General features: G+C 38.6%; 1 protein-coding gene across 1 annotated transcript; it reads right to left on the minus strand.

Annotated features, from left to right (window-relative positions):
* Positions 1–232: 232 nt before the first annotated feature.
* rbm7 (RNA binding motif protein 7) lies at positions 233–2909 on the minus strand. Its single transcript, XM_085917280.1, has 5 exons — positions 2682–2909; positions 2192–2354; positions 1156–1222; positions 966–1047; positions 233–881 (listed from the first exon to the last, which is right to left on the minus strand). The coding sequence occupies exons 1-5, from the start codon at positions 2772–2774 to the stop codon at positions 666–668; spliced, it is 621 nt and encodes a 206-aa protein (XP_085773406.1). The 5' UTR covers positions 2775–2909; the 3' UTR covers positions 233–665.
* Between the last annotated feature and the right edge of the window lie 13035 nt (positions 2910–15944).

Here is a 15944-nt window from a genome sequence, read left to right on the forward strand (position 1 = left end):
ACATCCTAAATAGAAAGGTCACATGTAGGAGCTGATCATGTGGCTGGGATACATTTACCGTGGTAATTGGCTTCATTCAAAGGATATGCGTGGCGCCACCTGTAGATTACTTCCTAACCCACAGCACAAGCATATTAGTTACACAGTGGGCCATTTATAGGTGCACATAAGGCCACGCGTTCCACGCAGCCCCACAGCGTACAATAGTTTGTGCAATGATGAAAGAGAACACAAATGTTAAGCCAAACAATGTTTGTATTTATGATCACTTTAAAACATGATGAGTTTGTCTTACAAAAATCAAGGTTAAAAAAAACAAAGGAGGAGCATAATTAGTGAGCTCAACATTGCATTATAAATCGTGCTGGTGGATTTTGTTTTTGGAATTTACATTAATACTGTACATATACATCGAGCACCGTTTTTTTTTTTTTTTTTAATACAAAAGGGTGAGCTATGACATTTTCTATCAACTTAAACAAGATTCACATTTCTGTTATTGGCCAGATGTGATCTAAGAGCTAAGTCTCGTGAAATTTAAAAATATTATAAAAGTAGACAAAACAAAAGATTAAGATTTTTTTTTTGTTCAGTTCATGTACAAAACAACCTGAGCATATACTAATATCACCTGCATAATCATAAATAAGTCTTTTTCCCTTACATCAGTAGCGTCTCCACCTACTATCTTGGTGACCGCGGTTACCGCTCACGTCATCGTGGTGCCTGCTGCCTCCCCTGCCATTGTGGTGACGGCCGCCGCCCCCCCAAGCGTTCTGTTGGTGATAGTCGTTCCTGTTATATTGCTGCTGCTGTCTGTGGGAGTAATTGTTGGGCGACTCCTGAAACTGCTGCATGTGTTGCTGATACATCATGTTCATCTAGGAATGAAGAAGAAAAATTGACACATTTTTAATTGGAGGATTCAGGCTGTGCTTCAAGTCTTGAAAATAAAGAGGATTTACCATGGCGTGCTTCTGCAGACTATCAGGGGATGAAAAAGATCTTGGAGGAGTGTATTGAGGAGATGAGAACTGCTGAGGCACCCTGGAAAAGCAACACCATGAAATATTCAGCCCCTCATCAAGCAGACAAAAAAGTGACATGAAACGTGTCGGTGGCTTTAACTAAACACTTGTCCAAAGGTGGCCTCACCTCAATCCGTGGGGATCAGGAGTACTTGAAGGACTGGAACTCCCAGTACTGTTGCTGTGGGTGCTGCCTAAATGGGGTACAATTTCTTTGTACATTAGTTGCAGATAGAATCTTACCAAATGGACATGATACTGTAAATACAGTACTATATTTTTTACATACACTTTTAAATAGTAAGGTAGAGCGATACCTTGATTTACAACTATAGGGCTGTCATCGTCGATAACATTTTAATTTGCAGCTGTAGCTTTTTACAAGTAGTCTCATCTTCTATACTGTTGTCATAGTCTTCTTTTAAGCAAATTTCCTCAATTCTGGGACAAGCTCGAGTCGTAAACAAGGCATTCTTCGTTCATGTGCACTAAATTACTGTTTTAATACTATTAATACCATTTTAATTTTGGTATTTCACTAGACACTTGAGTTATCGCTCAGTTAATTGACACTGAGTTAGTTGCATGCAGGAAGTAAATAGCATGCAAAGCTGGCAAAACGTTTTTCTAAGAGAACTGCATCCATGCACATCCTCTCAAATTCCCATTAAGAGGCATTTTCTTAAAATATATCTATGTTGCGGTTCATATTAATGCTTAGGGTGCATTATGTATGTGCTGCAACGAAAATGTCATTTGCTAACTCAATTTCTGCATGGCTGATGGAATATCTGATAATAGGATGATGTGTAGCGACTTGCATCCAGTTAAAGATGAGTTTGTGTTTTTATGTGAGACACATTTCTATTCTAGGAAGATCACAGACAAAAGTCAAAGGAAGACCCCCCCCCCCCCCCCCCCCCCCCCCCCAGAAGGTTTAAATTAGGTCACACAGAACAAGTAACTTTTATTCCGAGGAGTTCGAGACACGATGAAAACTTGAGATACTGTTACCACTTCATCTGCTTGGTGGGTGACTATTCCAGTGCTTGTAATGCTTCCAATGCAATTTGAACTGGATAATTACCAGCGGTGGGATAATGAGTATTCCGTAAATTATGTGGAGGGGGGAAACAAACGACGTTTGCGCAAACGTAACATACCTGAACGGAATTGCACATGGATCGTTCTACCAAACAGCGACGTTCCGTTTAGAAGCTGCATGGCATACGGCACCGACTCCTCGTGTTTGTACACGGCAAAGCCAAACGTTTTCTGTTTGCCATCGCCGTCTTTTGGAATTTTGGTTTTGATGAGAGGTCCTGCCTGATGAGAGAGTTTTGTTAAAGTTGTGGCTAAATAGCTGCTGCTAGCATGTTTTGCTCATATACGCTAACATGTTTTGCTTGTTGCTTATTATGTTTTGCTAGCCGATGCTAGCATGTTTGGCTAACATAATTTGAATGGTAAACATGATTTTCGATTGCTCGGATTGCACTCTTAAATTTTAACTTTGAAAGCGAAATAACTTATCAGCGAAGGCATTTAGCGTTAACAGTGTCATTTGAGGACATCTTTCGATCGGCAGGATGGTGCAAGGCAGCCAGAACTCGCTAGGGATTAGCAAAGGCCGTCTTGCAAGTAAAATATCACCTGTAAGAAAAGCTCGAATAGAAGCTCCTCCGTCACTCGTGTATCCAAATTCCTTATAAAAAGCGTCCGGTCAGCTTCCTCTTCGATCCCCATCGTAATGTATCTAATTTGGCCCTTTACGGGAGATGCTAATAAACGCTAGTTTATCAAAAGCTTTGATACAAACGTAACTAGGCCTGTGACGTCATGTTCAAATGGGACCTTTGGCACCGTCTTTCTCGCTCTAAGATAATAGCGTAATTGTTTCTATAGGTGCGCACTACTGCCATCTGTTGTGCCGGATGAATAATGCGATGCTTAACTTTGAGAAATGTATTGCCAATTGTTTTTGAGAATCTTTTTTAACAACTAAATGTAGGATTATTCTACACCCACGCCACCAGATTTTATATTTTTTTCCCATTCATGTCATTGATTTTTTTGAGGGGTTTTATTTGATCTATTCCTCATTATTTTGGCAAAAATAATCCCAAAATGTTGGTCCTTTTATTGGCACTGTCTAGGGTTGTTGTAGATAGAGTGGATACTATTAATAAAGATTTATTAATAAAATGTAGCAAATTAAATGTTAAAATCATACAGCTCCGCGAAGTTTTAATGATTGGAAACATTTATTGGGAGGGGGCGAAGAAAATAATAAATTAGATAATTCTCACGTCTGTCAAACTTTCAGAATATTTTGTTCTGTGTTGAGTGATGTTTCCAGGCCATTTTAAGAGGGTGAAAACTTGTGCATGTAGCAGCAACTTTAATATGGCTCCAGACTGGGATTCTGCGAGTGGGGTCTGTTCTATTCTCAAGAGCTCCTCAATAGTAGTCAAGGAGCAGATTGGCATCACTCTTTTGCCTACATTTGAACCTTGATATAGTGAAGAGTTTTACAAGATTAACAAGTTTTTATTTCCTTTTTTTTTGTACGGCTTGGCTTTTGCACACTGATGAGTGTTCCATGTGTTTTTTCCCCCCTCCACAGCTTTTTAAACACTGTCTGATTTTGTCAGTGGCTCAATTGCCTGGAACCAAGTGCTCCTGGTATTTGTGACATCACTTACAGTGGAGGTCAACCAAGTGGCATGAGAGGCTTAGCTTCCACCGTAATTAGATGGGGTTTGGTGTCTCTACTTTTTTTTTTTCTTTTAATCCTTTCAAAGTATAATGATTTTCTTTTTCACGCCTCAGGGACTGCACTGATTTTGGCACGATGAAGCTCAAGCAAGAGAGCTACGGGTTGTATATTGACTGTATTTTTAACAATTTAAGCCTAATTGATGAATTATGCAATCTGGCTGCAAGCTGTTGCCTTCTTGATTTAATATATTTGAAGCCTCTTTGACAAAGTGACTCACTCTATTATGTTTTTGGTTTTGTTTTCCGGGGGTAATTAAAGTGCACTTAAGAACAACTTTTGTTGCGTAACTGCCGGTGTTGATTATTTTTTATTTAAACATTGTTTAATAAAGGTAGGTCAATTGAGAAGCAGAGATGAAACAATTACAATAAAATTACAATTGAAAATTACAAAATGTCAATTGCAATAAAAGAAAAATAAAACGTGAAAAAAACACGATATCTTACAGAAAACATTAGAAACAAATAAAATCCACACGTATGGTGTGTTAATAGTCTCTGCAAAAATATTAAAACAACTGCAAAGGTGCAGTAGAATCTGTTGAAAAAGCATAAAACACATTCAAGCAAACTATTACTACATTATGTCAGGACATTAAGCATAGTACATTAACAGTAGAGGGCAGCATTGATCCAATGATGTTTACAGAATGTGGGGTCTTTAGGTGTCAGAAGGAAAAGCTTTTTTTTTTTTTTTCCATGTTGTTTTTTTGTATATTTTATAGTACTTTTGTTATGAGATCCTTGTGAGGATGAGTTTAATGAGTTGTTAATTACATTTGGAGAAATACCATACTGTTACTATTACTGATGATGATGATTTTAATAATAATTATAATTAATCTATTCTTTATATACCACTTATTCTCATGAGAGCCAAAAAAAAAAAAAAATCATTCTATTTATCTAAACGTAAGGGACTGGGTTCACCCACGGACTGATTTTCAGTATGACTACATGTCTCTACACTCCTGAAAATCAGACTTGAAGTGTGTTAAGTGGTGTTTTTCTACTTTACCATCCTATTCATTCACATAATATACGTATTTAATTATCTATTAAAACAAAATATGAATTATACATGTGTGTCAAAAAAGAATGGCCTGGACTTAACTTAGAATATTGACAAGCAAGGAGCATTGTGTTTAATTAGTGGAAAGAAGCAGTGGTCCAGCAAAACAACGTTGTACTAAAGACAATGGAGCTCTGCAGTGGCGTGCGTTTTAGCATCGTTAAAACCCATGCACATTTATTTCTGTTTTTTTTATAACTTATCATGTACGCTTCTGATTTGAATTTGGCCTCATTTTTTTAATTAATAGTGATTTAAAAAAACAAATGGAGGCAGTGGTCTTTCACGACCTGAAAGGAGGAAAGCCTAGAAATAGACCCATGTCAGATCCGTGTGTAATGCCATGACTTCACATTAGAGCTAATGTAAATAGGTTACACTGACAGATACACACTTGCATGCACACGCACACACAAATTCACTCTGAGCAATTCCACTTCTGACTTCTGGCCTGGAGCATTTGGTGAGCCTCCGAAATGATTGACTGGTGCCCAGACACTTCCTTCTCCTTGACCGGCACCCACCCTTGCTGGTGGCTCCCATTTAGAAGCCTGTCCTCGCTGTTCTTCTTTTCTGTTCGGTAATTTTATGTCCATTTTTATGTCCTGCATACAACACAAAATGATTGATGGTCAAAGGGTGGGAGGTATTTATTACATTTTTTGGTTACTGCTAAGCAAGAAAAAACAAGTCAGTGTTTATGATAATTCTTATTCTTTTTGCTTTGTTTTGTTTTTTTGTCTATTACGTTTTTTGAGATTCTTCTATGCCACTTCAACAATCACCAAGTGCATGTCTCTATGGGAACCTGTAAAAATGGGGTGGAAACACTGTCGGTTCTTGGGACCGTTTCAAGTAGTGATGGGATATGAAGCTTCAAATTTGCTTTATTAACCAGTTGAATAGTTTTTACTCCTCTTGGTGATACTTGTGGTTTTAAGAAAGGGTTTAAGAAAAAGCAAATCAATGTGCGTGCTTTGCAGCCCAATATTGAACAGAGATAAAAAAAATACAACTAGCTCATGAAGTAAATTTGTAGCTTTTATTTTCATGTTAACATACACCAAAGGATCCTAAAGAATGTTCTTCATTTCACTTACGCTACATTCACGAGAGCTTCATCTGTCCTGCTCCTGGATTTCTCTTTCTGTCCCCCCCCCCCCCCCTCACTGCAATATATTTACAGCAATTGTCCATGTGGCTATATCATCCACTCGTGTGCTTGTTATCTCAATATCAGGGATGCTTCTTGTTGCTACGTTGACACACAGTGACTAGCACTGCTCTCACATCTTGGATCGGCTTCCTCTCTCCACACATTAAAGGGAGAAATCTGCCCTGTTGCTACAGTGCTGCAGTGCTGAACAGCAGTATCCAAAAGAGAGACAGGGAGGAGTTCATGGCACCGTTCCACACACACACACACACGGTCACACACTCACACACATCATACTCAAAAGACTATGTCAGCATCCAAATCTCCTTTTGCTTCTCTGAGTTAAAGCAAGACACCCCCACCCCCTACATTCTCCACTCTGCATGCATGGTGACAAATATTAGCTTAAGGGGAGTGCAATAAAAGTGTCCTCACACCACTTCGCCTATTACCTTGACCCTTTCAAGTGCCTCGAGAAGTGGGGCGTCAGCAAATTTTAGATGACCATGCTCATCCCTGATTCATTTCCAGTACGGAACAGAATATGGAAGTTGTTTCATAGCTATGGAAAGGAAATGACACTTCCTGAGAACTAATTAAGAGTTTGAAACTGTATAATGCTCATCACCAATCTCCAGTCACTTAATGAATGTCCGTCCCTTCTGCAGTGTTTTTTTTCTTCATTTTTTTTATTTTTTTATTGACTGCCCTCTTTCTTGTGGCTGTTTTTAAAACAGCCCAAACACCTCGAGAGAAGATAATGAGCTCTGTCAAAACCTCGCCTTTTTCCAGCTCGAAGGAAGTAAGCTTTGTTTCCCCCCTCCTCACTTTGTTATAATCAACAGTGGAGTGTCCCATATTCTTGCTGCTGAGCAGAACAGGCCCACAGAGACAGCTAAGACTGCTGCTCATAACCTATAACTCAGAGCTCAACCCCAGAAGAAGAACACACTTCCCTTTGAAGCTTTTCATCACTATGGTAATCAGCTGATCACAGGATGTTGTGCCAATTCCTCTAGATGCAAATATTAGCTTCACATGCAAAGTCTCTATATTGGAACCCCTCTTTACTAACTTACAATCTAGCCACTGTCAGTGAAAAAAAATATTGAGAGACATCTGTCGCGACTACATTGCCAAACAGTAAAACTGATGCAAATTGTGTGAGTTCATGGGTATGATGGAATATGCAAAACTGGGCAGTTAAAAAACGAAATCAGACTGAAGAGGTGTGCACATGACACATACTATGTTCAGATTGAATTCCAGCATCTTTCTTCTTCACTCCCAGTCAAAAAAGGCCTGACAGTCGGATGTCCATGAAGAATTACACTGAGTGATTATCTTGTGGTGTGTCTGGTGGAATGTGCAGTCAGTCCAACTGACATATGGTCTTGGTGACTGCAACATGAAACAGAAATTTTACCAATTAAGAAGTAATAGTGTTTAATGTTTATAGACTGTGTTTTCTAAGTCAAAATGACAATTGATTCAATCAAAGCTGTCATATTTATGATGGAATTCTCTGGCAATGAATGTTTAAAAGTAATAATCTAACATTTCATCTCAGTGAAATAGTCCGATTTCAACTTCTTGGGAAATTCAAATATTTTTATTGAAAAGCACTGTAAGACTACAATAAGCTCTCGGAGACTTTATGAATCTTATTATTATTATTCTTTACGTATGTGTCCAAACATTTCTCCATCCATTCTTCTCAGTTGACTACATATGCAAGAAAATTTTAGTTGGTAGGAGCTGACATGTTATCAGAGGATTCTTGACCATATTTCACAGTTCATGTCCTTTATTCAGAGCTCAAAGCATCTGGTGTTAATTTAAAATCAGAATGATCCATAATTGTATTGTCTATGGGGAGGCTCGATGGTGCACTGATGAGCACGTCTGCCTCACAGTTCAGAGGGTACGGGGTTCAATTCCACCGCCGGCCCTTCCTGTGTGGAGTTTGCATGTTCTTGCATGTTGCAGGTTTCCTCCCACATCCCAAAAAACATGCTTGAGCACTCCAATTTGCCCCTAAGTGTGAGTGTGGATGGTTGTTTGTCTCTGTGTGTACTGCAATTGGTTGGCAACCAGTTCAGTGTGTCCCCCGCCGACTGCCCGATGACGGCTGGGATGGACATCAGCACGCCTACGACCCCCGTGGGGATAAAGCGGTACAAAAAAATTGATGGGTGCATGGATGTATTGTCCATGTACAGTATCTATTTGTTGAATTTTAAATTTCTCTCTTGGTCCCACTTCCGTACTTTGTCTCTGACAGTAGAAACTTCGTTGTCATTGGTTGGACTCAAAGTCAAAGTGTGTGAAAGGACGACCGAAATTTGTAGTCACTCGACTTATGTTTGGCCTAATCTCACCAAGATATTTTCTTCTGATGACAAATAAGCAGTTATTTAACATGACTCTTCATTTTCTTCTCGCACACTACATTGCAGTTGGCTGCCCCACTAGATTAAAAGTGTGAACTTCCATCAAAAAGAGAGCTTGTATCAACATGCCTATACCAGCTACTTTACACTTTACCCGAAGACATCATATTCCCTCAGTCCTTCAACCATTTATTGCCAGGATGTCTACAAAAATTTGACTGACAGACGTTGAAGCCCAATGAAATATTCATTTTATATTCCCTGTCTGGTCATCTACATGTGGGAAGGAAGGTCCCTGTCACAACGGCTACAAAAAGTTGAGGGTCATACATTATACAGCAGATACTGTTGATGGAATACTGAGCAGAAGGGATATTGATAGTATTGACGTGATGCAGTGAGGACAGATGATGTGAAAGTCACATTGAAACGCCGATGGCTGGGTTATCAAATACAATCGTTCATTCACTGCAATCATTATTGAGGGGAAAAAAACCAAAAATACATTTTCATGCTTATCATAATTCATATTGATATGGTTAATAAAAACATTGTGCTCTAACAGCAATTTATGCAGAGGTGTGGGAAAAGGTAATAAATTAGCAAATTCCCTCTGTGTCTTCCCACAGCACTATAACTACACTTGGATAATTCACCAAGGTTACTTTGATGTTTGATGCTTTCTATTTAAAATGTCTCAGAAAGTAAATAAATTATGCACATGAGCCTGTGTGGCATGCCCGCAGTACAAGAGAAAAATGCTGTTGCTTGTAATTATGCAGGAATATATACATAGGAGTTGGACAAGCGATGGCCGTATTCCATAAATCACATCAGCGTGTAAAGTGTGTGGTTGTAAAAACAACACATGCTTCCATTTTATGGCATTGCATTCTGTTCTTACAACCAGGGTATGTATTGCGGGCAGATCATATTGTAGGAGCATATGCAAAAACGTGGAAAGAGAGTCATAAAGTACAGCATGAGTGTATATCATCAGTGAAAAACGACAAACATACAAATGCCAGACAGAGAATAAAAACGAGAAGATTTTAATGATGGACTAATCCCAAATCGATTCTCGTTCTTCAGTATTCATTAGACTGGGCAAGAGCGTGTCTGGGCAGCGTTTGATTGAAATGCTGTGCCCCACTCCAGCAAAAGTTGAAAGATAAGCATTTTTTTTATAATGATGTATGACTTTATTAATAGACGCCATCTGAAGAGGCTTCAAAAGGTTTGAGCGATTCTCATTCTAGGAATATTGCTTTTCTGGTTTGTCTTTTTTTCCCCCTTTCACTGTTTTAATTCCATTATATGCTGCACAAAGATAAGCACACAGTTTAGAAGGTCCAAGACCAACAACAAGGAAATCAATATTACCTTTGCCCACACAGGAGCACCGTGAAGGAAACAAAAATTAACAAAATCACTTATCACCCTTTAGTAATCGATACTTTTAAAATAAAATTACCTTGAAAAAAAAACTGTTAGGTGTTTTTGGAACGTCTGAAATATTTATGTCTGGCTGAAGACTTTTGTAAATACAAAGGTTTAACAGGAAATTTATACAAAGGGTTACAACATATACGGATCACTGATCTAAATTTGAACACAATTTTTTTTGATTAATTATGAATTAAAACTACATATGGTTCACTGTTCAGCACCTACGGATTCACATTTTTCTTTTATTACATTTTTTTTTGTCCGCATCTTGGGAAAATATTAATCAATCTTACTGTAAAGCAACCTTACTATGAATTCATATGTAGTCACTGTGTAATGATATTTTTTATTCACCTGACAATGCAAGCAGCAAGGTTTTAGTTCCCATTCAGAAATGGCGTGAATCTGAGTGTGAATGGTTATCCAGCTCCCTGTGACTGTCTGGTTACCAGTTTAGTGTGTAGTTAGTAGTCTTTCACTACAAGTCAGCAAGAATAAACTCCAGCACCCATTATCCTGAATAGGATAAGCAGTAGGCCTATGGAGAATTGATTGATGAAAATTGCATGACATTATCTTTATTTTCTTCTCGTCTTTGATTTTTACCCCCAGAGCGGCATTGTATGCCGAAATTCATCTTACTTAATTATTCATTTCAGGTTTACTAATGAGAGTCATTTTTTTCACAATGCCTAAAGGTATACTTGTTAGGATAGTGTAGTTCATCTCTTGGTTTAATATTAAGTAGATCTTTGAGTGTGATTTGCACTAGCGAATGTCTCACTGACAAGATTAGAGTGTTTTTTTGTTTATTGGTTTGTGAATTGGCCTTTTAAAAGGGTCCCCCAGGTTTGTTTACATTCTGAGATTTTGCAGAGTGCTTGATGACCACCACACAGTTGATTTTATTGTTTGTTTTTAATCCACACATGAGTAGGGTGTCACCTACAGACAAATACTATCCAGGTGGAACTTGTTCTCCAAGTGCCCACTTCACAAATCTGTGCATATGATTCTCCCAGAGAGGTCTGCTTGCATCTCCTTATAATGCGGCGTATTTAAAGACAAAGAAAGAATCCGCTTCGATTGGTGGTGAATGAAGTTGGCTGTGTTCACACCTACAACTACAATTTTTTCAAAAATATGCCACTCTGCACCAGTTTGCGCATGTTTCCAAAAATAGTTAATCTTAGTCCAGCCCATACCTGTGCAGATTTAGAATTCACCAGTTCAGATTTGCATTGGGCATGAAAATAGAACCCACTGTTGAATTTCATGGCACTGCTCTAAATGATTTCACAAATGACGTACAAATTGTATGGATAATGTAATTCATATAATATTAAAGAAGGTTATTTAGACTGCTGTAAGGCACAGTTATTATGAAAATAGAATCCACTGTTTAATTTCATGTCACTGCTTTAAATAATGACACAAATGACGTACAAATTGTATGTATAATGTAATTCATATAATATTAAAGAAGGTTAACCGTTTACTGCTGTAAGGCACAGTTATTAGAAAGTGTGGTAACACTGTACTACCATTACTAGCATCAACAGGAGAAGTGAGACAGTATTGCTAGGAGCATTGCCCAAATCTTAATGAGTGACTCGGTAATTGTCATTTTATCAGCAACATGCCCTCTGTGTTATTCATATCATTAGCTTGATATCCTCTCCGAATGTGAGAGCATCATTTTCATCATCACCCCACTTATTTTCATTTATTATATGTCTGCAATAAAAGCCTGGAATGCCGCACACTTAAAATATCTCTTTAATGTGCTTTGAATTGGTAGTTTGTATTTATGCCACTCTAAGGTGAATGTACTTTATAGGCTACACAAGTGTTGGAATTTATTCCATTGGTTTGTATGAACTGATGATGTACCCTCTTTCTCCAAAATGGACTGCTACTAGATCGTACAAGTTAAAATCTCCCATGCAGAGGTATTTTTAAAGCTGCTGCTGTTTTTTCTTGCTCTGCTCTGTCTTTCTCCAACTTCAACTCCCCAATGCATGTTCCACAGCAGAGTGGCAAGCAACCTCCTTTACTTTCCGCTCTGAAGACACGCAGGAAAGTTTTGCTCCAACAACAAGACCTCCCCAAGGATTTTCCTCTTGGGAGGAAGGCGAAGGGAAAGGACTGTCATTTTACCTGAAATGGCCGCACGCCCCCAAGCAAACATTCAACAGCAAAGCCGCAGCACAGGAAACCAATGACACATGAATAAAAAGAGAAATGGAAATGCATCGGAACATTCATATGCACATGCTTACCCATGCATGGCCACACAAAAAAAAATCAAGTGTGCAGAATAGAGATATTTTGCAAAAGCAAGAACTTTAGCTATGATTCATAAGTAGAAAGGAGCAGTAGGGCAATGCCGGGTAGTAAAATAGGGTAATATTTTTTTAATGTTCTTCTCCACCACTTTGGAACATAGAAACACAATCATAACATTGGCGCTAATGAAATGCTAATAAAAATGTTTTTGCAGGCTCTTAAGACCTCTTTGGACCAGAGGTGGAGATAGAGTTTTGCCTGCTTCAACAAAGAACCCATAATGCGTACAGCTTCATCCTCCATGGACGAACCTCAATGAAAATGTGGCTGGGCGATTACAAGGATGAATCAATATTTTCGACAATGTTTGTTTTTTGGAATGTGGAAAGAAGCTGGGGTACCCCGTAAATTGAACTAGTTGAAAAATTAATGTGTGACCTCATCGTGAAGTATAACTGCATGCAGTAGCTAACTTGAATGTTCGGTTAACAAGAGTCAATGGGTTTATACAAATAGGACAAACGTTTTTGTCAGTAAGATGAAGTTTGTCTCCGCCTGTGCAGTCATTGCATTTAAAAAAAGATATATATTCAGCCCCATCTTGCCAAATTAAGTAGAAATTAACCCACCCGGTCGTGCACAAACAAATCTCCGAATGAGATGAGAACGTCAATCTGACTCATTAAGAACTACTTCTGTGTAAGCGCTGCAAGACTGAATAAGCGAAAGTACGAAGGTGGTAGGATTCTCCCTCATCATTTCTCTCTACCCCCCCCCCCCCCATAACTCATCCTTATCCAATTATGATAAAGTCTGCAGCCTAGATTATAAACTTTTTTTTTTTGCACAGGCGGGGTAAAACTCATTCTGAAAGACGTATCATACAATGAATGAAAGGGAGATTTCATTTGAGCTTCACCGGGGCATATCCTTTTAATTAATGGGCCTTGCTTGAGTGAGAGATGGGTGTGGGTATTTAAAATGTTAAATGTTTTTTCTGATTCCTTCTTACTTTGCACACTCACAACAGTGCTGACACACACAGTCAGTGGATGTGTATGCATGCTCTCATTAATTTAGCCTTTGCGGGGATTCAAGTGTGAAGGTAGCATGTGTGCAAGACCGAGTTGTGACAGAACTGTAACAATAGACTGATGATTAATGTCAACTGGAATCTGGTATAATCCCATTTTTGAATGCTTGCCAGGTAAATTTGCACAAGCTGTAGCAAGAGCTGTAACTAAACGTCTTTCATTACAGAGATATAAATGTTCATTTTCTGTTCATGCAGAGCCGGAGCAGGGCAGGCAACCCAGACAATTGCCTGGGGCCCCAAACTGAGGTGGGCGTGGGCTCCAACATAGGCGCTGCTTTAGACACTGCAACCAGAATGTTGCAATGTTGTTACTCCCCCTGCTTATTGCCCCTTACTAGCTGTAGCGTCGAGAAGGCCTCAAGAGATGGCAGCTATTGGACTGGAACCATACTCTGCATAGATATATAAGTATTCAGCAATCCCCTTATTGGGATTGGGATTGGGATCCTAAAATTATATTTGGTATTCTAGTTTTATATTGTGTAAAACTGCACCATCACATTGTGACCTGTGACTGGTGAGAAGATGTTCGTATAACTATGCATTGTTAAAAACTAATCTTTGGATCATGACATTAGAATAGCCTATAGAAGAATGCTTTTGTCATATATTCAGACATATTCCTTGTGAAAAGTGCAGGGGTGTTAAAATCGCCATGGTGACATTTTTTTCCTATTATCACACGCAGTCGTTCATGTCTAAACACTGTAAAATGGAAAAGGAATTTGGAGCAGCTGCAGTCACTTGGTGCTATGTTTCTCGAAATAATGCAGATGTTCCCATTATCAGCCATTTGATTAATATAGATGACAAGGTGGCAAATGAAAGTAAATTACTGCAATAAACTAAATTCAATACATGACGAAAGAATAATTTAACATCCCTTGTGTGGAGAAATAGATTTAAATTGAATAGAAAGATGCAGAGCTTTTTTGGCAGCTTTATTCCCTTTGCCGATTTATAGGTACACCTAGATACCATGGCAGTATAATACAACATCGCCACAATAAATTAATCTTTTATTATAATGCTCAGGGCTTGTGTGATCCCTTTTGTGAGTCACTGATTCATTCATTTGTAATGAATGACGCTTTTGCATCTCTGAGATATGCTACGTCCACATTGGTAGATGGATAGATACACAGATAGTTACCCATCCATCAGTTTTCTGTACTGCTTGTCCTTATTATAGTATAAATCTGGGAATGCTGGAGGCAGTGCACAGTCAATTGTAAGACTCAAAAAGTTACAACCATTCCAAATGATACTTGGCCAATTTAGACCACAATTTACCCTCCAAGATTTTTTTTAAACTTAAAATTGTCTTCACAGTAAAGTGAGAAAGGTTTATTTTGTTCTATTATTTCTTAGAATAAAAATGCTAATAAAGATACAAACAAATCCAGCATTATGTTCAAACTAAAAGGTTGTTGTCATGAACCTAGTCTGGTTCTTATTTTGCTGTACTCCAAATTAGCTGTTCAGAAAACGGAAAGTTGGATTGGATATATAGTCGTGTTTATCTTTGTTTTTCTCTATGACTTTGTGTTCACCCAGAACAGGCGGCTACAGGTGAGCTGCGCCAGATCGCATGCAGCTGTTTAGGATTCTTCTCACCACAGTTTAAAGGCTTAGGGCCTATTTTTGTAGACAGGCACTCATGCGGTTGGCATAAAAACGGGCACATGTTGTCTTTCGTGCCACAGCAAGCCTAGTTTACCGTGTTTGAAAATTTGGCAGATCGCGTCACGCATCACTGGATGTTCTAGAAGCCGGAGCTGGTGCACCCCCTGACACACAATTAATGGGAGAATTAATGGGTGGTCTTCCAAGTGCACATTAAAAGCGAGCAACTTTACATCCGCAAATGGAGATCTTTCTTTATCAGTGATTTTCATTTGTCTTTTGTCTCTGCTCTACCTGTAGTTGCCTGGCGATTTTAGCTCTCTACTTTTAGGCTGATGTGGGAATTGTACTTCTAAGTTAAGGTCGACTATCTTCATTTGAATTCTCATTCCATCCCACACGTCTCAATAACTCTGTCAAGAAAAAATTCAAAACAAAATAAAAATCTGTAATTCTAATTTTTAGTGTAGTTTATTTATACTAGTTTAAGATTGTGGACATCAGACATGAATACTTTGAATTTCACTCATGGCCTGAATAGCCTTAAGTATTTTTATATAATAACTGTCAACTGAGTATCAAAAACATTGATTAGGAAAATATTTGAAGGAACTAACAAAAAGTGACTGTACAATAAACCTTGAACATTTCCATCTGCAACAATAGCCTCATGAGAAGCATTTAGCGATTTCAACAGCCGTCTGATTTTAGGGGGAAAAAAAAGTTATAAAATGACCATAAGTGTAAGTGACTTAAACCTAAAAAACAAAAAAGAACAGAGAGGACCAATGAAAAATCCTAGGCACATTGCAGATTGTTTACCCTCTCGACCTGCTCGGTCCATCCCTCCCCAGTGTGCTCCACATTGCTCACCCTACCCTGCCCACCTCCTCCTCTCCCTCATGAAAATCAAGGGTCCCTTGGGCTACCATTTGTGAAATCATCTCTGCCCTCACAGCTCTGCTCAACTGTCACATCGCATCTCGCACACGCAGACAGTCAGTGCTAACAGTGTCGGGCTTTTTTTATACTTCATAGAGCCAACATCTACCTC

The sequence above is a fragment of the Syngnathus leptorhynchus genome, chromosome 7 (assembly GCF_054491065.1).
Source record: "Syngnathus leptorhynchus isolate UIUO chromosome 7, UIUO_Slep, whole genome shotgun sequence".
NCBI lineage: Eukaryota > Metazoa > Chordata > Actinopteri > Syngnathiformes > Syngnathidae > Syngnathus > Syngnathus leptorhynchus.

Coding starts and splice junctions, on each gene's coding strand:
- rbm7 (XM_085917280.1), bottom strand. CDS start 2,774: ATGGGGATCGAAGAGGAAGCTGACCGGACGCTTTTTATAAGGAATTTG. Junction 1,223..2,191: donor CCATGTGCAATTCCGTTCAG/GTATGTTACGTT, acceptor TACCCCATTTAG/GCAGCACCCACAGCAACAGT. Junction 882..965: donor GTCTGCAGAAGCACGCCATG/GTAAATCCTCTT, acceptor CTTCATTCCTAG/ATGAACATGATGTATCAGCA.